At 38.0% G+C, this 21576-nt stretch overlaps 2 protein-coding genes across 7 annotated transcripts; one reads left to right on the top strand and one right to left on the bottom strand.

Moving 5' to 3' along the window:
- Positions 1–151: 151 nt before the first annotated feature.
- On the top strand, positions 152–6255 carry LOC135083833 (chymotrypsin-like). 4 transcript variants are annotated; one of them, XM_063978578.1, is made up of 10 exons: positions 152–250; positions 341–468; positions 905–957; positions 1517–1739; positions 2375–2595; positions 2951–3217; positions 4246–4311; positions 4745–4917; positions 5707–5790; positions 6093–6255. In XM_063978578.1, the coding sequence occupies exons 2-10, from the start codon at positions 408–410 to the stop codon at positions 6103–6105; spliced, it is 1161 nt and encodes a 386-aa protein (XP_063834648.1). In that variant the 5' UTR covers positions 152–250; positions 341–407; the 3' UTR covers positions 6106–6255. The 4 variants fall into 4 exon arrangements, with proteins under 4 accessions (XP_063834648.1, XP_063834647.1, XP_063834646.1 ...); XM_063978577.1 differs by having other exon boundaries at positions 152–255; XM_063978576.1 differs by having other exon boundaries at positions 152–468.
- LOC135083832 (uncharacterized) lies at positions 6254–21436 on the bottom strand. Of its 3 annotated transcripts, none has more exons than XM_063978573.1 (9): positions 21346–21436; positions 16793–16860; positions 16302–16533; positions 11899–12110; positions 10455–10676; positions 8923–9060; positions 8462–8634; positions 7126–7206; positions 6254–6514 (listed from the first exon to the last, which is right to left on the bottom strand). In XM_063978573.1, exons 1-9 carry the CDS (start codon positions 21392–21394, stop codon positions 6349–6351), a joined length of 1341 nt encoding a protein of 446 aa, XP_063834643.1. In that variant the 5' UTR covers positions 21395–21436; the 3' UTR covers positions 6254–6348. The 3 variants fall into 3 exon arrangements, with proteins under 3 accessions (XP_063834643.1, XP_063834645.1, XP_063834644.1); XM_063978575.1 differs by having other exon boundaries at positions 10455–10537; XM_063978574.1 differs by lacking the exon at positions 21346–21436 and adding an exon at positions 21072–21090.
- Between the last annotated feature and the right edge of the window lie 140 nt (positions 21437–21576).

Here is a 21576-nt window from a genome sequence, read left to right as displayed (position 1 = left end):
TTTCTTTTACTAAACAGACACACATTCTGACCAATTTTTATGAAGTTTGTAGTAACTAAATGTTATGGAATCATATAACTATGTATTAAATAAGTTAAAGCAATATTGTTGCTGTTATTCAACTTTTTTATTTACATTTAACTATGCCCTCCACTAAGGCTGAGTTGCACCATCTTATTTTAACTTTATCAAACGTCAAAAATCTAACTCCATACAAAAAGCACCGGTTATCGTTATAGTTACCGTTAAAGTTAGGTGGTGCAACTCAGCCTAAACTTTCATGGCGTTACTAAAAAAACGACGTGAAAAATTATAACAGTTAAATGTGCGATGTAGGTAGGTATAGGTATTATCTAATATTTGAAAGTTTGTATCAATTTATTTTAAACGAAGTCATCTGGTGGAATATGAAGAAAATTTATCAACATTGGATCAAATTCTTCACTTTCGTTGCATTTAGTTTGAAAGGTATTTTTCTCCAACTTGATATTAAATAGGATTCATATTTCTTTCTATATTATTGAAATAAAGTAGGTATTCGTTTATCACAAAGCTTATAGTACTCATCATCATTTTAGCCATAGGACGTCCACTGCTGAACATGGGCCTCCCCCAATGATATCCATAATGGCCGGCTGGTAACAGCCTGCATCCAGCGCCTTCCTGCTACGAGATCGTTTATGAGATCGTCGGCGCTCGTGGGTGGATGTCCTACGCTACGTTTTCCAGTACGTGGCCTCCATTCCAAAACCTTGCCTTGCCCATTGCCACTTCATCTTGCTAATCTGTCATTATGTCAGCGACTTTAGTTCATTTAGGGATCTCCTCATTTCTGATTATAGTAACTAGCAGTACTTACAAAAGTAGGTATGTACTATGTAACTACTTTGTTTGACTGTTCCAGTGGTCACAGCAATTACGAATGGACATCGTGTGCTTGGTGAAAAAAGGTACATGGTAAGTTTCTTGCGTTTCCGAGTTCATTATAACCTAAGGTTTTTATTAATTTTATATCCCTAGGTTCAGATATTTATCAAGATTAATCCCATCCAACATAAATATGAAAGTTAAAAAGCTAAGCGTAATAGGTACCTATCAACTTTCCTATCACGTTATAGGTAGATTATAGATAAACCAACATTAAGTACTTTAAAGATTTCAAAACTATTCTTACGTTTGATACAGTACAGATGTCAGATACAGATTGAGTACAAAATATTTTGGACACATTCAGCAACCATAATTCGTTCGTTCGTTTCAGCCAAATGACGTCCATTGCTGGACAAAGGCCTCCCCCAAGGATGTCCGCAACCTCCACACAGGCATCTTCACTTTCACCAGATCGCCGGTCTTCGTCAGCTAGTGGGGGATTTGCCCACACTACGTCTTCCGACTCGAGAACTTTTCTGCCCCAGCGGCCATCAACTCTGCGAGCTATATGCTCCGCCCACTGCCACGGTTTTAGCAATTCTGCGAGCTATATCGTTCACATGACCATAATATGATTCTCTTCCAGGTGTATTTCTTAGCCGCACCACCTCTGGAGTTCTCGGCATGGACGTGCGGCGGGGTCATCATCACCAAAGACTACGTGCTGACGTCAGCGTCGTGCATCCAAAATGTGCCGCATGCTTACGTCATAAACGGCTACAATAGATACGTCAACGCAGAGCAAATGGAGAAAGATGAGTGCATCATGCAGAAGAGGAAGAAGGTCATCAATTTTTGCCACCCGAAAAGTAAGAACTTCTGATATAATTTCAGTACTTGATGCATAATTAAATAATTAATGTACCTACCTTAAGGCTGAGTTTCACCATCTCAACTTAACTTTGACAGACGTCAAAAATCTTTCAAACTCCATACAAAAATCATATCGATATAGTTATCATTACAGTTAGGTGGTGCAACTTAGCCTAGTGTAGTCCTTCATGGGGTGCAATGGTGAGGGACTCTGGTGGAAACCGTCGGGTTTTAGTGGGTAGGCGGGGAGAGTCCCACATAACCCACTGGCCGTCCCCATCGACCAGTGGGGTATGCGCAAAGCATTTCCCGACGAAAAAAAAAGTGTCCTTCAATTCAAGCCCCACAAATCGAGACAATAGAACCCTGTAGGTACTTATTTTCTTCTTTTTATATTTTCTTATTTTTTTAAGAAAGTAGCACGTCTGCTCACTACACTTTTTTATTTTATTTCTTTCTTATTGTTATTTTATCTATGTGCTACCGTTTTGTCCATGAACCTTTTTATCTTTGTGTGATGTCCTTTGTAATAAATGTTTCTTTCATCCTCGCTTTTTTCCCTTTCTTTCTCTCTTTCTCTTTTATTTTCTCTTTTTAATGCATTGCTGCTACCCTGTTAATTCTCTTCCAGGTTACGACGGGACTAAAGTGTTTAATAATGATTTTGTGTGGAGCTTAGGAGACATCTGCGTGGCTCAAGTGGATACTCCCTTCGCTTTCAACGACAGAAGCTACTACGATGTGTGTTCGTACCCCCCAGCGTACATAGGGGTAAACTTTTACTCGCATTTCGATGGCGGTGGGATAGATGTGGTGAATCTAGGATGGGGTCACGCGCAATATTACCGACCCGTGAGTATGATTAAGGATTAGTCTTATCAACTAGGAAAGGGATCAACACCGTATAGCCTTTTGCGAGCTGTCATCGCCTTTCGCGCGCTGTCAATCGCGAGGCGAGGCGTTTACGTTACGATGCGGATGTACGTTGAATTATGGAGTTTCATACAAAGAAAACTGACCGCCCCGAGTTGATACGGTTACGATCCCTTTCCGGATTGATAAATGAGCTACGGCCCTTAGTATTCCAACATTATGGCGGATAAATTTTGTCTGAAGTGTTGTGTCGTGTCGTGACGCATATGAGTAGTAGTAGACGTAATGAAATGATATTAAAAACAATTAGTTCTGAGTGTATCCTATGTTTAAGGAAGGAGAATTTCTGGACATGAATGAAGAGTTTTTGAGGTTCAGCTCGGGCACGACCACCAATATCACAGATTGTCAAGCAAGGAACAAAGCGGCGATAGACAAAATTTCTATTTCGAATCACTTTAAAAAATTTTTCATCTGCGTTGAGGAACCGGGAAATTTGGATGAAAATGGCGACATCATAAACGAAAATACTCAGTTTTTTGACACTTGCAACGACACGTACGACCCCTTGTCGATTGGAAGGAAGGGTGTTGATAAAAAGGTCAGTAGTTCGTTCATTTCAGTGACGAATGACGTCTACTGCTGGACAAAGGCCTCCCCCAAGGATTTCCACCGGTTCTGCGCCACCCGCATCCAGGCCAGTGGTTCATTTTTAATTATTTTATACTAACAAAAATTCACTCTGGCAATCCTGGAAGAGCCTGTGGTAGAAGAAGGTTTTGTTCCTCCGGCTCAAGCGACCTAATAAAATACCATGCTGAACATAGGCCTCCCCCAATGGTTTCCATAATGATCGGTTGATAGTGCCTGCATCCAGCGCCTTCCTGTTACCTAAATGTGGTCGTTGGTTGGTTGGGTGAATGTCCTAAAAACTGCGCTTTTGTGGCCTCCACTCCAGAACCTCGCTGCAGCATCGGCCGTCAGTTCTTCATACTATGTGCCCTGTCTATTGCCATTTCAACCTGCCAATCCGTCGGGCTATGTCAGCGACCTTAGTAGTTCGTTTATACGGATCTCCTCATTTCTGATTCGATCACGTAAAGAAACACTGATCATAGCCCTCTCCCATCTTTTGATTTATTTTATCCTTATATTGCACTTCTTCTTAGCCGTACTAATACTACTTGTAAATCGTGATTCTTTTTATTTTGTACCACTTGATCTGGCAATAAATATTTTAATTTTTTTTCTAAACTAGTTTTAGTCAATAAACAAAAAACCCAACTGTGTAAAAATTAACTAAAAAGATAAAAACAAGCCTTAGGCTGAGTTGCACCACCTAAACCTAACTTTGACCGTAACTATAACGATAACCGGTGTTTTATGTAAGTATGGAGTTTGACAGATTTTTGCCGTTTGTCAAAGTTAAAGTAAGATGGTGCAACCCAACCTTAGTGTTCACAAATGCAGTCGGACTCGGGGGCATCAAATACATATCACCAACAAAATAATTAGTCATTGATGCCTCCGACTGCATTTGTAAACACTAAGGTTATTTTTTTTCGTTTTACCTAGTTCATTTTTGCGCAGTTGGGTTTTTTGTTTATTCAATAATAATTTTTGTTTTAGAATTGTATGGAGGTATTGCGTGCAAGGATCAATTACACTAGTGAACACGTCGGGGGATTTTGTCAAGTAATTCAAATTCAAAATTTTTATTGCATATTAAGTAAGCAGCAAGACTAGTCACATGATGTAGGGGTCTTGATTGGGAAACGATGAAATGAGAGAGAGTATTATGGTTCATCATCATCATCATTTCAGCCATAAGACGTCCACTGCTGAACATAAGCCTCCCCCAATGATTTCCTTAATGACCGGTTGGTAGACTTGGTAGCGGCCTGCATCCATCGCCTTCCTAATCTTTGTGATGCTTCAATCACACCAATGCGTGCAGATCTCCCCGGCGCGATCAAAGACCTATGACAGTTCACGCGACCTGTCATTGGGCTTTGGTGTGGTTGAAGCTTGAGGTCGTCGGTCCATCTTGTGGGTGGGTTATGGTTATGATGATGTACATATAATGTTTCGTTCTTTCTTTTCTTAATTCTTGATGCTTGTATTGCAGAATGACCACGGAGGGCCACTGGTGGCTTGGATCGGTGGCCATGAGACAGTCATAGGCATAGCCAGTCTGTTCTCAGTGTCAGACGACATGCGCTGTCGGCCGCCCTACTTGTACACGGCTACTGCTAGCATCAACAAGTTACTGGCATGCTACATATGGTCCAATTTCACCAGGTTTGACGTAATTTTATTTTTTTCATTCATTCATTTCAGCCACAGGACGTCCACTGCTGAACATAGGCCTCCCCCAATGATTTCCACAATGGCCGGTTGGTGGCGGCCTGCATCCAGCGCCTTCCCGCTACCTTTATGAAGTCGTCGGTCCATCTTGTGGTTGGACGTCCTACGCTGCGCTTTCCGGTACTTTCCGGTATTTTTAATACCGAAAATACGTTTAATACCGCAGACTCTCTGTTTTGAGAGAATGCCACTTGGCATTAAGCTCGCCTTTTTGTACTGATCATTTTTATGTGTGCGCAATAAAGTCTTTAAATAAATAGACTTCAGCACCCCCTGATAAGTAGCAAAGAGTCGTAATTTCGAGATCACTTCATGCAGTGAAGTAAGGTAGTTACTTCACTGCATGAAGTGTGAAGGGATACCCAAAAAACGCCGGTGTGAAGGGATTTCGAAACTAAAACGACACATTGCCAAGGGGACGGTGGAATTGTGTAAAGCAATCGTAATCATTATTTGACAATTCATAACGTACGATTATTCTGTCAATCGTACGTTATGAACTGTCACGATTGCTTTACACAATTCCGCCTCTGATGTCTAAAAGTTACAACTCAACCATTTTCACCGGATCGTCCATTCAGTAGATCGATCGGCCCTAGCATTACGTTTACGTCTTTCGGTCGTCGTACTCAAGAATTTTCCCCGGGCCATCAGTTCTACGAACTTTTTAAAATCACTATTTTAGATAGATTAAATATGTATAATAAATCTTTAATGTTTCAGCTCTAGAAGGAGGCAAATGTATTGCGACGATGTTATCACAGAGATGGATTATACTCAACAAAATGTAGCGTGGTCTGATGAAAGGTAGAATTATACTTTTGTTAGACAGTCATGTTTGTTTTGTCATCCGCTTTGCACTGCTGGAAAGTCGAACGTTAACTTCGGACTCCTCCTATGTTCTTCTGATTCAAATCGTTGCGGGTCCAATGACTGCTTAACTTTCAAAGGGACAAATTAGACCTTCACTGGTCCTGTTATTATTGGCAGTCGAGTCGTAGATCCTAGCTACACAGGAGTTGCAGCGGTGGACACGTGAGGTGGGAATAGTCCCGTTAGACAATCATATAATTTTGAAATTAATTTACTTGTTTTTCATTGTATTTCAGGACAATTTCTTGAAGGTATAAGGCTAGAAATTTGCCAGTAGCGTATACTAATCGTTTTATGAAACCAGTTGGCGAATGTATGATACATTGAATCCTGGAACTTATTCGAGTAATGGGAAGATAAACAATTTTAAATATCAAAGAAATAAAAAAGATTTATTGTTAATAATGATGTTTTATTTATTTTATTATTTACATGTTAATATTAAAAATTTAAGACGTGATCATTAAAAAATGATTCGGCATCTTTAAAATATTACAATATGACAACATCTTCGACCGAATCTATGTTTTTATTTGGGTTTTCTTCATTTGTTCTTAAATCACCTTTATTTTTTTTGTCTGATTCATTTGGGTTCCAATTGAATACATCTTTGTCAATAGCATTTGTTTTAGTCCCATTTGCGTCATTATTTGCATTTCTGAAATAAAAAATCACTGGCATTCTATCGACGCGAATAGAACGTGCCACACAAAGTAGCCAAAAACTTTGCAACACGTTTTTGTTAAAATCATTGGATTAAGGTTGTGTTGTCAACTTTTTGCCCACTTTGGGAACTTTTTGGTGTCACGAACTATTTGATGCTGATGCTGCACCATCTTACTTCAACTTTGACAAAAGTCAAAAATCTGTCAAACTCTATACAAAAAAACAGTTACCTTAAAGTTACGGTTAAAGACAGGTGGTGCAACTCAGCCTAAGGAAAGAGCAGTAATTTAAAAAAAAGATTTTTTTAATGCATAGCAAGGCAGGTATTTGACTACACTCGCACCTGATGTTAGTGGGATGCAGTCTAGGATGGTACATATCTGCCATGTAAGTGCCTATCGCCTATTCACTATTCACTCTCGCCTTGAAAAGGCCCGGATTATAGTCTTCGGGAAAGACAGTGTGGGAATCCTTTGGGCATTTGATCAGCTGTTGACGTCTATTAACCAATAGTTCAACCGAACATTTCAAAAGAAAAAATATGGGATAGGAATAAATCTGCATACCTACGTGTTTTTAATCATTAGAAAGAATAAATCTTACCCGTCGTGTTGACCCCAATCAATTTCAGTTTCATGTATTTCATATCCAGCTATTTTACCCATTTCATCGCATGACTTGCGCCTATAAAAGTTAAACTTTAAATTAGCGTAAATCAGAACCTCACTGTGGTAAGAGACCTGATAGAAAGAGAAAGAAGTCTGTGGGATTAAATGATGAACATCACTTAGAAGGTATACGGAAAAAAAGACAGAAATAGCACATAAAATATTCGTTCGTTCGTTCGTTTCAGCCAAATGACGTCCACTGCTGGACAAAGTCCTCCCCCAAGGTTTTTCACAATGAACGGTCCTGCTGCCCGCATCCTCGCAGAATTGCTAAAATCAAGTGGCAGAAGGCGGGACCCCTATCTCGTAGAGACATAAATATTACAAGGAAATAAAAAGTCTGAGCAGTGCCACCCTGTCGCAACAGCGATGCCTATCGCAATGGGACCCCACTCAGCATATGCCGTGGCCCAGGCTGAGGAAGCCCACGTTGAGGTGTGGCCAGCGTTGCCAGACGTCCCGATTTTGGCGGGACGTCCCGATTTTTAAATCAAATTTAAATGTCCCGCGCGGGACAGGCTCTGTCCCGCTTTTCGGAGAGAGACACTCACTTCACCAGACTATTGTTTGAAACGCCATTATTCTAAAGAATAATTTTTTTATTTCGATTTTTGTTTTTTTATTCTAAACACGAATTTAACGATAGACTTCTCTAATCTGATTTAAAATATTATTTTTTTGGTAAAATACATTTTCTATGGCTAGTTTTGCTATCTATTGTCACGTAAACGTAATTTTAAGTCAAATAAAAGATAAATATTTGAAAAACCTTTGATTATATACGTTTTTTTAATATGTCCCGCTTCTGACGGAAGAATCCCGCTATTTTCACTCAAAAAGTACTAAAGTCCCGACTTGGCGAAAAAAAAAACTGGCAACGCTGGGTGTGGCCCATACCGAGTGGTAGTCACGGACACTAACTAACCGAAACTGCATATAAAACCATCAATAATAATAATGTGTGAACAGATAATAGTAAATAAAAGATGCTATACAGTAGTGTGAGTCTTGATAAAGTGCCGTAATATGAAAATAGGTGAAACTAGACCTATTTTTATCGACGGGAAAAATGACAAAAAATATCTCACATTTTTTTTCTTTCAATTACTTTGACAAAAGTGATTTTGACCAAAGGCATCAGTCAAAACCACTTTTGAATGATTTTTGCAGTCAACAGTGGTTTTGACCGATTATGAGTTTTGACTGTAACACATACATATAATCCGGTCACTAATGATGAGATTAGGGTTTGTAACAACGATTTTACTTACGAAGCTGATGGGTCCTTTAGCGCGCATTTGAGGAACAGGCTGGTACATTGTGTGCTGGTGTACAGGTGTGGTGGTATGCAGTGCAACTTCTGCGAGTGGAGACTGGTGGAGGCCACGCCCAACACAAGCTCTTCAGACCCAACCCAGGCTACAAGGGGGCCGCCATGGTCGTTCTAAGTTATATAAATAACCTCTATAAAAACAACTGGAGGAGGGGATTGGGGGTTCCCTCAAAGCCAGAGAGGCTCGCTCGTGAGCGAGCCTTTTGTGCTTGGAGGGAATTATGTTGCTGTCGCGCTCGCACACTCACTGCGGGCGCACGTCGCGCGTAGTCGCGACAGCAATACATATAATTACGCGCAAGCGATAAGGATGGGTAGCTTGGGGTCATTGGACAAAATTCTACGTGCTCACAGACCAGACTATAGATAGAGGATTAGAGTGAACTAAAAGTAAAATACCTGACAAATGACACCTTGCCTTCTAACTATTTCCCCTTTTAGGTCGGTTGAATTGTGCGAGGTTTTATCAACTGTAAAATTTGCATTTCTTCTTGAGTCAAACCCATAATCGTAATTGAGGTAGTCAGGTTTGTCGCACTGAAACCAATTCATTTTGTAGGTAACTAAATAACTTACAAACAGGGGTCCCGTACGTACCTAGTGGCGAAGGTCGATTTAGCGAAGTACGTTTTGGCGAAAAACATTCATTGTGGTAACTTCGCTGGAGCGAAAGGCCACTGAAGCGAAACACTTGCGGCTGAAAAGGTACAAAATTAGGCTCTACTAGGTCAGCAAAAGTAGGTACTTTTTCGGCCGCGAGTGTTTCGCTTCAGTAGCCTTTCGCTCCAGCGTACCACCATCTCTTAATACTGTAGATAGAAAATTTTACTGAAAGAAACATTCCTTTATTTTTGTAAAGAAAGAAAACTGCATTCAAAGATTTTCGAAAAATTTTCGAAAATTTTCTGTAACATGATTAAAATAATTTAAGATTTCATGGTTTTCCTTTCATTTGATTTATCAAGTTTGTTAGAGAGATTTCATCCTTATACTTAACCCTAACGATCGATGTAATAAAAATACAGGGTGTAATTTTTAGCCGATTTTAGTTGGTTCAATTCCCGGGTGTGGCAAGAAAATTTTTGTAAATCTTTGATTGCAGTTCTATTTCTTTTCAAAAATAAAGGAATGTTTTTTTTGAGAAAAAAATCCTATCTACAATATTAAGAGTACTTTCCTTCCAGGTGGCATTACAAAATTCCACCCTGTATATTTAGATTATACATAGAATACCTGAGTTATACACACTGGTATAAGTACATGTTTACAGGGTGATTTGTAACAAATGAACATCCCTGTAAAAGGGATGTTCATTTGTTACAAATGTGTATGGATGTACAGAGGGCTGAGTGTGAGTTTTTTTCAAAAGCGCTCACTAATTAAATGTATGACGGATTGTACAGCGCTCCTAGCGGGAAACTTTCAAAAACTAAAATTTTCATACATTTTGTAAACGCGCTCAGCGCGTTTTTTGTTCACATTCAGCACACTGTTCATTTGCAACCAATTTATGTAAAATTAGGCCTTGGCAAAGTCAATGATGCATGTATAAATTATTGTGATTTAAATTTTGTATGGAAAACTTATTAGGAGAAAGAATCTAGTCTATCCGTTGTCTAGTACCCATAGTAGGTAAGCTTTGCTTAGTTTGGCACTAGAGGCGCAGTCAAATGTAAATTAATAATTAGGATATTTAATTAAACAAAAATACAAGTGTGTGCGCGCGCGCGTGTGTGTGTGTGTGTGTGTGTGTGTGTGTGTGTGTGTGTGTGTGTGTGTGTGTGTGTGTGTGTGTGTGTGTGTGTGTGTGTGTGTGTGTGTGTGTGTGTGTGCGTGTGTGTGTGTGCACGCGCGTGTATGTGTGTGTGCGTGTATTGTATCAAGTAGAGTATTTAACTTAAGTAGAGTATTTACTGTTTGATAATACTTACATTTCCGTTGGCATTTCGTCTGGTGCAACCGTTGTTATAGGTTGATATCGGTGCATCCATTGTTCCATTCGTGAATACATACGCTGTTCCAGTGCAACAAATCATGAAATTGTTTATTATGTCCGTAAGGTTTTTAAAATACGTCAAACAATAGCTTTTTTCAACAATCCGTGATGTCGTTACTTGCAAATATTCCTGATTGTAATCCTGATAGTCGCCCGACTGTAAAAAATAAACCAGCCAAGTGCGAGACAGAAGAGTTCTGTCCTAGCTTTTGTTGTTGTATGCAAAATTAAATCCTTCGTTTCACCCAATATTAACGACATCCACTGCTGGACAAAGGCCAAGGATTTCCATAATGACCGGTCCTGCGCTGCCCACAACCAGGTACTTACCAGGTACGTACTAACCGCCTCTGTGGTCTAGTGGTAAGACCACCTGCTTCAGACGCAGAGGTCCCGGGTTCGATTCCCAGTGGGGGCAGATTTTTCTGTTCGGTTTGGTTGGTGGTAGGGCTTGTTCTAAGTCCGCCTGGCTAGCTACCACCATCTTACCTAAGTCTGTCGCCATAACAACAATGTTCACAGCATTATTGTGTTCCGGCAGTTAGAGGTAAGATAGCCAGTTCCTCCGTGGTTGAGGATTCCGGGTGAAGCTCGCTTCCACCTTCGGCCTGATCGTCACTTACCATCAGGTGAGATACAGGCCAAGAGCTTCCTCGTTGTGGATAAAAAAAAAAAAAACTTCCCACGGCCTTCCCCAGATCGTGGGTCGACCTATAGGGGGGCCCACACTTCGTCTTCCGGCCCGTGGTCGCCATTCGAGAACTTTTCTGTCTCAGCGGCCATCAGCTCTGCGAGCTATGTGCCCCGCACACTGCCCCTTGATTTTAGCAATTCTGAGGTCTATATCGGGAACTATGGTTCTCCTGCGGATCTCCTCATTTCTGATTCGATCACGCATAGAAACTACACGCATACTCCATTGCCCTTTCGGTGACCTTGAGCCTTCTTATGAGGGAAATTAAATATTTATTTTATTTAAAAGTGAATTGCTTTTGATGAATCTTGTTGTTACCAATAATAGTAAATAACACTGAAATCAAAGAAATTTTGTAAGAATCATTTAAACGAACTTAAGTCGCTGACATAGTCCGACGGATTAGCAAGCTGTTAGTGGCAATGGCCACGACACATAGTATGTGAAACTGACGGTCAATGGGGCAGCAAGGTTCTGGAGAGGAGGCCACGTACCGGAAAACACAGCGTGGGACGTCCACCCAAAAGGAGGACCGTCGACCTCATAAAGGTAGCGGGAAAGCGCTGTATGCAGGCCGCTACCAACCGGGCGATATGGAAGTCATTGGGGGAGGTTTAAATTATGTTCAACAGACGTCCTGTGACTGATTAATGATGATGAAGATGATGATTGTAAGAGACCTTACCGTTCTGATTTTGAGAGCATGTCCCCATCCGTAAACGTATACATCAGTGCCATTTATTTGAGTTAATGGGGAGAAATTGATTCTTATTGGGCCCGGCACGTACGAGCAATGCGCTCGGTACGTTATATCATTGAAATCGTAAGGTTTTTCTACTATCGCCAGTCCAATGTCTATATTAGTCCATACAAAATTACCGTATGAGAATTTGTACCCTTGAACAAAATAATAAGGCTAAATAAGCCGATTTCACCCCTTAGTGCCCCCCATCGCAAAACCGTCCTGGGTAGGAGCTCCACAATTCCTCGTCTATGCAAGTTATTGAATGAGCACAGTGTGGCGGTGGATTTATTCTTTGATAGCCGTCAACAGTTTAGAAAGGCAGTCATGGAGACTTTTGAACATGTTTGAGTGACTTGTACCTATATTGTAAATTGTAATGATTAACAGACTTTTTATTGTTTTCTTTTCTTTTCCTTTATATAATTATCAAACATTTAAATTATTGAATTGTCAAAGTGTAACTACCTACTACGTACGTGTGCCTACTACGTACGTAATACGCGACCTATACTCAATACTCAATATGTTTATTGATTCCTTAATGGTAACCTAAGGCGTTTATAGGAGATCACAGCCAGGGTTCGAAATTATCAAGATAATAATTACGCTTCATGATAATCATGAGATAATTATTGGATAATTATCAACAGTATAAGATACATTTTTCATATTGTTTCATAAGAAATTCTGATGTTACATTGTTTTAAGTCGAGTTATTCTTTGCGTATATTATTGCTTATGTTTTTGGTGGGTGTCATACTTGCTATCGAACGTCGAAGTATCTATTGTCTAGATATTGACAACTATGCATCAACGGGTCGCTACATCTACGGTACTCTATATTAATTAGTACGTTACAATGAATGTTTTGTTATCGAACGTCGATGTATTTATTGTCTAGATATCGACAACTATGCATCAACGGGTCGCTACATCTACAGTACTCCATAATAATTAGTAGGTACGTTACAATGAATGTTGAAGATGGCGAATTTTCTCTTAAGATCCGTCTTTTCATCGCTTTAGCGTATTTACCACCTATAGAGATACCGTCCAGTTTTCGCACTTTTGAAGGAAAATGTTTTTCCAACAGATGATACTCGAATTGTGGAATGGTTTGAAACCAATTACGTGAACGGCAAACTGGTATCGCGAAATACTGGTGACTCAAAACTAACTATACGTAGAACAGTCCCAGTATTTCCTCCAGAATTGTGGTCAGTGCACCATAACAACAGTAATTTGCCTAGGACTCAAAATAAAATTGAAGCGTGGCACAGACGCTGGAACTCCTTAATGGATAATAAAAAAATGGGTCTTTATGCCACAATTGGTGAGCTAAAAAAAGAACAAGCAGCCACCAACTTAACAATTGCCAGAATGGAAAGCGCGGTACCAGCTACTCCACCTAGAAAGAAAAAGAGGATGCATCAAGAAGCAATCTCGCGGTTTCTTGAACGGCGCACAGTGTTTTTTTTGACCCGAAAAAGTGACATTCTGTTTTTATCACTAATATCCAAAGTTTAACTTATTATTAATGTTAGACTAAAACACCCAGGAGACAAATAGCTATAGATTATTTTTAAAAAAATATTTAAGAAAATTTATTTTGTACTGGGTCAAACTACAATTTTATTATTATTTAAAGAAACGTACACACTAAGCTTCTCTTTGCATTGCAGGTAGGTAGGTTGGTGTATGGCGAATATTATTGCACCTATAATTATTTAAAAGTAGTTATAGGAACGACAGTATGATTATTTTTTAAATTTAAGAAATTATTATTTTTCTCTTTTTCTAAGCCGAAGTAGAATCTCTGCTTAGGTCAGATACATTTATTAAAATAAGCTCTATCACCTATAATTTTTCTATATTCTAACTCGGCCGCAATTTCGCGAAAAAGTATTTTTTCCAAAATGTTAGGATTGTCACAAAAAATGACCTTACGTAGTTCCACTTTCTTTAGGGTTCCGTGGCCAAAGGATGCTAATCGGTCCTAATTATGTGTTTAATTTGTCTTAGGTAGGTTATCAGTTAAATTACTATCAGTGCTCAAGAATACTGTTTCTTCATCATCTTTTAAGATATATGAAGACTCTTGATCATCAGGAGTGGTATTTATATTTGCATAATATTAATTATGTCCCGCAGCATCCTTTGGCCACGGAACCCTAAAGAAAGTGGAACTACGTAAGGTCATTTTTTGTGACAATCCTAACATTTTGGAAAAAATACTTTTTCTCGAAATTGCGGCCGAGTTAGAATATAGAAAAATTATAGGTGATAGAGCTTATTTTAATAAATGTATCTGACCTAAGCAGAGATTCTACTTCGGCTTAGAAAAAGAGAAAAATAATAATTTCTTAAATTTTAAAAATAATCATACTGTCGTTCCTATAACTACTTTTAAATAATTATAGGTGCAATAATATTCGCCATACACCAACCTACCTACCTGCAATGCAAAGAGAAGCTTAGTGTGTACGTTTCTTTAAATAATAATAAAATTGTAGTTTGACCCAGTACAAAATAAATTTTCTTAAATATTTTTTTAAAAATAATCTATAGCTATTTGTCACCTGGGTGTTTTAGTCTAACATTAATAATAAGTTAAACTTTGGATATTAGTGATAAAAACAGAATGTCACTTTTTCGGGTCAAAAAAAACACTGTGCGGCGTGACGATAGTATGGATGTTTTTCAATTTCTGAAAGGAATAGCAAGCAATTCTTTTTTGTAGTAGGTATCATACACAATAAGATACTTTAACTTTAACTTTAACTTTACTTTAAACATGTACTAATTAATTACTTTATTTCATTATTTAAATACACAATTATGTATGATTAAAAATTTGTTTTTTCTTAATACTTTACCTTTTAGTACAAAATTTGGTAGGAAAATATTACTTACCCACCCTGAGAAGTTCGTTATTTACCCACCGCGACTGTTGATGTCATGACACTGATTAAACAACCGATTGATTTCATGACTTTTAATATGGAGTACCGTAGATGTAGCGACCCGTTGATTTCATGACTTTTAATATGGAGTACCGTAGATGTAGCGACCCGTTGATGCATAGTTGTCGATATCTAGACAATAGATACTTCAACGTTCGATAGCAAGTATGACACCCGTTTTTGGTTGCTGATTGTTGTCAAGTTATCCATAGCTAGCTAGATAAATATTTTGACGCTAGATAAATAGGTAGGTTTTATTATAACTATCTAGTTGATAACGCCCACCAATAGACGCAAGTGCGGAAATACACGTTCGAAAATTACGAATACGGTTCACTTTCACAAGCGCATTTTTTGTTATTATCAACCGATAATTATCCATGTGTTATTATCACGATAATAACGACGTCCGAACTCTGATCACACTGCACAGCCTAAATCCTAGCCGCAGACTACAGACTTTTTGTCGGCCGATAGTTGGTTCGGGCTGTTAATCAGTATGACTATGGACAGTAATCTATACTTACTATAATATTATAAAGCTGAAGAGTTTGTTTGTTTGTTTGTTTACTTGAAAGCTCTATTCTCAGGAACTACCGGTCCGATTTGGAAAATTCTTTCAGTGTTAGATAGCCCATTTATCGAGAAAGGCTATAGGCTATATACCATCACGCTACGAGTAATAGGTGCAGAGTAAAAATGAAAAATGTTGAGAAAACGGGTCTTCACGCGTACGAAGTCGCGGGCACAGCTAGTAATATTATGAAAGTGCACACATTAGTATCGGCCGATTCTTTATACAAATTGGGATCGGGCCCAACTATCGACCGAATAAAAATCTGTAGTCGTCGGGGACTTTAAGACCAACTCCACTCTCGTGAATGTCGTAAGCGAATTTTAGGAAAATTAGGATGCGCGCCATGATACAATTTTATCGACGATTTTAGACAAAAATGTATGGGCTTATGGTGCAAAATCGATAAAAGTTTATCCTGGCGCGCATCCTAGTCATTGCTCCTGAAGCTGTAGCACGAAAAACTTTCGTCTTCGAATTGTATGCGTATTCGATACACAGCCTTCGAATTCAACAATAACGTGACGATCTCGATTGTCAAAATTAGTTATTATTATTTCTACGTTCACAAGGGCGCTATTTAAGTTTTCATACTAAATGTTTTGATGGCGAATTGGCGATGCGAATACGCAAACGATTAGAAGTCGAAAGTTTTTCGTGCTAGATAGAGGTAGCTGCATTATTAATGTCGGAGTTTTGGGCTGACACTGTGTAGGTTTGTTGTCGACACGAAAAGAAGAAGAATGTTGATAATAATAACGATGTCATCGAAACTTTCGTTGTATAATCTACTTCTATCTACTTACTTTGTGGTATACAAGTTTTGACGATCTTCTGTTTTCTTTCTCTAGTGCAAGGATCTGAATCTAGATCCTCTGATTTGACGTACTTGTCGTACCCAGCAATTGCGTATAGGTACGTCACATCGGACAAACAAGCAGCTGAGGTCAATATAAAGGTCGGTGAGACTATGGCCCCACCGCACAACCAACTATCGTACAAATTCATGTTGGACTTTTCAGACTTCAAAAGGTAAACCTAAAACAGTTGAAACCAAAACAAATTACCTCATGAAGAAGCTATAAATAAGGCCTTGTGATTCCCAACGCGTCCATGAATTTGAGACATTAAGGCTGAGTTGCGCCATCTAACTTTAACGGCAACTATAACGATAACCGGTGCTTTTTGTCTGGAGTTTGACAGAGTTTTGACGTTTGTTAAAGTTAAAGTAAGATGGTGTAACTCAGCCTAAAAATAAAAAAACATTTCCCAAAAAGATTCGGTTAAAAATGCTTACCATATACCTTTTCTCTGCATATACACGGTGACCATTAACAATTCTACGGGAAGGGGCACAAACTGAAACTGTTAGATGAAACATTTTAATATAATAAATAAATATGAATAAACTATATGGACAATTTCGCCATTTAGCCCCAAACGGGACTATTCCCACCTCTCTTTCCCACCACTGCAACTCCTGTGTAGCCAGGATCTACAGCTTGATCGCCAATAAACACCCAACCAGTGAAAGTCAAGTTTGGGGAAAGTTAAACTGTCATTGGACCCGCAACGAAATTAATCAGAAGAACATAGGAGGAGTTCGATGTTAAGGTTCGACTTCCCTCCGTTGCAAAGTGGATGACAAGCGGAGGACAAAAATGTTCTAAAGTTTGTTCAGCTGTAACGACAGCGGTGCCGCAGTGATGACACTGGGAATGAGATGTCCTCTCGCGACCAATACTTGCGACAGCCCGACCCTTGTTGAAGCGTCGCTCCAGAACTTGTTACTTGACCATCACCGTATAGTCCAGTCATTATAGTAAGTTCACCTCGGAATTCGAGATACCCAGCTGTAAGTCTGTAAATACGTGTATATTGACACCCTAAAAGTTGTCTCAAAACCTACATATGGTAGGGTGTAAGCAACTATTAAATTTCAAGGTCAACGGTCACAAAAATCGGTTTTTTGCGCTTTTTTTAGAAATATCTCATTTCCTATGGGTTTTTTGCTATTTATATTTATTATCAATATTGTAGAATACGAAATTCTTTACAAATTTTGTAAAAAAAATTTTTTTATACGGTGAACCGTTTTCGAGATAAAGGGCGGAGAGCGCGCGGTCACTGCATCACTTCAAGTCAACTTAAGCGGTTTAGATTTTTCATACAAAAGGATTTTCCATGTGCATGTGGATTGAGTGATCCTTGCTTCAATCTTAACAAAAATCGAGGAAGTTTTACTTAAAATATGTTAAAACATTGCGATGAAGTTTAAAAATTTGTTAAACCTAAGATAAAAATGTTATGGCCAATAAATAGGAGCACTCATACCGCACGCTTTAAGAAAACGTCAACATGTTTATTTCAGAAAATAAAGCCTTTCCACTTCTTTTTATAGTATAGAAAAATTGTTAAGAATATGTTAAAACTATTAACAAATTCAGAAATTCCTTGCACGTCCCGTTCCAAAGTTATGACGATTATTTAGGATCACTCACACCGCATACGGGCCGTATGAGTGCTCTTCAAAATAATGACTTTTTATTAATAAATACGTTTTATTTCTGTTGGGAAATGTGTGCAAACTGACGAGCGAATTTGTTAAAGAATAAGTGTGACAAAACTTAAAAGCTGAAGGAAGAAATTAACCTTTATTCTTTCCTCCAATATGCCGTGTGAGTGATCCTTACTTTTACCTCTATCTGCTCATTATGTAGTTCGTAGGCAGACTGAGATAGTATCTAAAATTGTTAATTGTTTTTAACAATTATTTGGCATATATTTTGCTTTTATTAAGGTCATAATTTAAGAAATATCAGGCTTAGATGATTCCTAAAGGAAAATGTTGATTAGGGTACGTATGATTTTTTATTTTGAGAGACTGTTTCGATTCATCAGAAGTTTTCCTAAGGACGTTTTATCAAAAATAATCCTAAAGGAATTATTTGAAAAAATCTGCTACTAGCAGCATTTTTTCAATTTGGTGGCGCCCGCGGAGACAATAGGAGGTCGCAAAGTTGAAATTCGTAAAGAGCACATCGAAATCTATACATTTCTAGATGCCTGCCGTGTGTAACCTGTACTTATAAACCTACATCCTTAATTTTATATGCAGCCTTTCTACATTGTTTATCATGCCATATAGCATGACATAAAGAAAATTACATCAAAAACATAAAAAGTCATGAAAGTCTAACATGAAATTTGTTTTATTCATTTACATGTGAGATTTAATAATATTATTTTATCGTATTTAGTTTATTATTTGGTTTTGCATTGTCACGTCTGACGTATCGGAACAGTCTCACAAAATAAAAAATCATATGTACCCTAATCAACATTTTCCTTTAGGAATCATCTAAGCCTGATATTTCTTAAATTATGACCTTAATAAAAGCAAAATATATGCCAAATAATTGTTAAAAACAATTAACAATTTTAGATACTATCTCAGTCTGCCTACGAACTACATATGAGCAGACAGAGGTAAAAGTAAGGATCACTCACACGGCATATTGGAGGAAAGAATAAAGGTTAATTTCTTCCTTCAGCTTTTAATTTTTGTCACACTTATTCTTTAACAAATTCGCTCGTCAGTTTGCACACATTTCCCAACAGAAATAAAACGTATTTATTAATAAAAAGTCATTATTTTGAAGAGCACTCGTACGGCCCGTGTGCGGTGTGAGTGATCCTAAATAATCGTCATAACTTTGGAACGGGACGTGCAAGGAATTTCTGAATTTGTTAATAGTTTTAACATATTCTTAACAATTTTTCTATACTATAAAAAGAAGTGGAAAGGCTTTATTTTCTGAAATAAACATGTTGACGTTTTCTTAAAGCGTGCGGTATGAGTGCTCCTATTTATTGGCCATAACATTTTTATCTTAGGTTTAACAAATTTTTAAACTTCATCGCAATGTTTTAACATATTTTAAGTAAAACTTCCTCGATTTTTGTTAAGATTGAAGCAAGGATCACTCAATCCACATGCACATGGATTTTCCTGCTAATTCCCGTGGGAATTTCGGGAATTCCTTGTTGTAACTAAGCTTTAAGTTTACTAAGGTACCTACATGCCAAATTTCAAGCGTCTAACTTCCGTTAAGCGTTTAGATTTTTCATACAAAAGGATTTTCCCGCTAATTCCTGTTCCTGTGGGAATTCCTAAGTATACTATAGCCTGCCCAGGTGTATGAATAATAATTGTACCAAGTTTCGTTAAAATCCGTCGAGTAGTTTTTGTTTCTATAAGGAACATACAGACGGACAGACAGACAGACAAAAATTTTACTGATTGCATTTTTGGCATCAGTATCGATCACTAATCACCCCCTGATAGTTATTTTGAAAATATATTTCATGTATAGAATTGACCTCTCTACAGATTTATTATAAGTACTAGCGGCCGCCCTCTATCTCGAAAACGGTTCACCGTATAAAAAACTTTTTTGAACAAAATTTGTAGAGAATTTTGTATTCTACAATATTGATAATAAATACAAATAGCAAAAAACCCATAGGAAATGAGATATTTCCAAAAAAAGCGCAAAAAAACGATTTTTGTGACCTTTGACCTTAAAATTTAATAGTTGCTTACACCCTACCATATGTAGGTTTTGAGACAACTTTTAGGGTGTCAATATACAAGTATTTACAGACTTACAGCTGGGTATCTCGAATTCCGAGATTCTTACCTAATTTAAGCTTAAATGACTGGACTAGTAAAGTAGCTTCTCTAACGGCTATCTACACTACACTTCGGAGAATGTGCGAAGGAATTATACGACCTCTTAATTCCACCAGCCCTCTTCCATCACCAGGGAACCAGACGCAGGTTAGCGTATCATCCCTACATTGTCGACATTCTACCAGCTCGCACTAAGCGTTTAGATAACTCTTTGATAATGCGAACAACTAGGGACTGGAATTCGCTGTCTGCTACTGTTTTTCCCGAACACTATAATCTGGGTTTTTTCAAGGCGAGAGTTAATAGGCACTTACTGGGCAGAAATCCTACACTGCATCTCACATAACCAGGTGCGATTGCGGTCAAATATCTGCCTTGTCTTACAATTAAAAAAATACGGTGCAGGTATTTCCGAAGTAACCATGCTCGGTCAACACCTGCACCAAGCGATATAATGTGTTCGAACCACTGCTCCTCTGTATCCGCTGTAGTAAACAAGGTTGAGAGGCGGCGACTGTTCGATGCCAGGGTGGATAAAAATGACGATTTTTTTATTTTAATCAAAAAAATCAGATTTTTTAAAAAAAATCACGATTTTTTTTATTAATTTGATTTTTTTGATTTTTATTAGGTTCTGCGATCATTTGTTTAGTTTTTCTTACGGAATACATTTTTATTTACGTAGAATTGATGTATGGAGCAGGCAACACCGCCAAAAAAAAATTAATTATGTGGTTATCTGAAAAATCGCAAATGTGATTGTATGGAAAAATAAAATTTTTCAGATTCTCCATACAAAACGACAATTTCATACATTAACACCTAATATTAACATTGTTTTCGAACATTACAGTTGATTAATATTAACTCCCAGCCTTACATTAATTCCATTTTCGGTCATTGATTTAAATCAATGATTTTTATTTAAAAAATCATGTAATAAAAATCGTGATTTAAATAAACCAGCACTGGTCTCCTGGATGAAGGCAGCGCAGGACCGGTCATTGTGGAAATCCGTGGAGAAGGCCTTAGTTCAGCAATAAAAGGAATTCGGTTGAAACGAACGAACTAAAAGAACTAGCAAACGTTTACTAAATAACCAACAGTAAAAAGTAAATAAAAAAATCTAAAATAATTATAATCGTGACACGTACATTTCGAAGTATTTATTACCACCAATATCACAAATAGCTTAAAATCCATTTCAATAGACAGATTTCTTTAAAAAAACAACAGAACCGGAATGTTAACTTAACCACTCAAGCATAGTATTGAGCGATAAAACTTACCTACAATGTACAATAATGTACATGCTACCGGCAATGTGTATAATCCGGTATTCCATACGGTACTTGGGCAATTTATAAGAATGCCTAAAACGTTCA

Source organism: Ostrinia nubilalis, chromosome 24 (assembly GCF_963855985.1).
Source record: "Ostrinia nubilalis chromosome 24, ilOstNubi1.1, whole genome shotgun sequence".
NCBI classification, from domain to species: Eukaryota; Metazoa; Arthropoda; class Insecta; order Lepidoptera; family Crambidae; genus Ostrinia; species Ostrinia nubilalis.
This window is presented reverse-complemented; position numbering and strand designations above follow the sequence as displayed.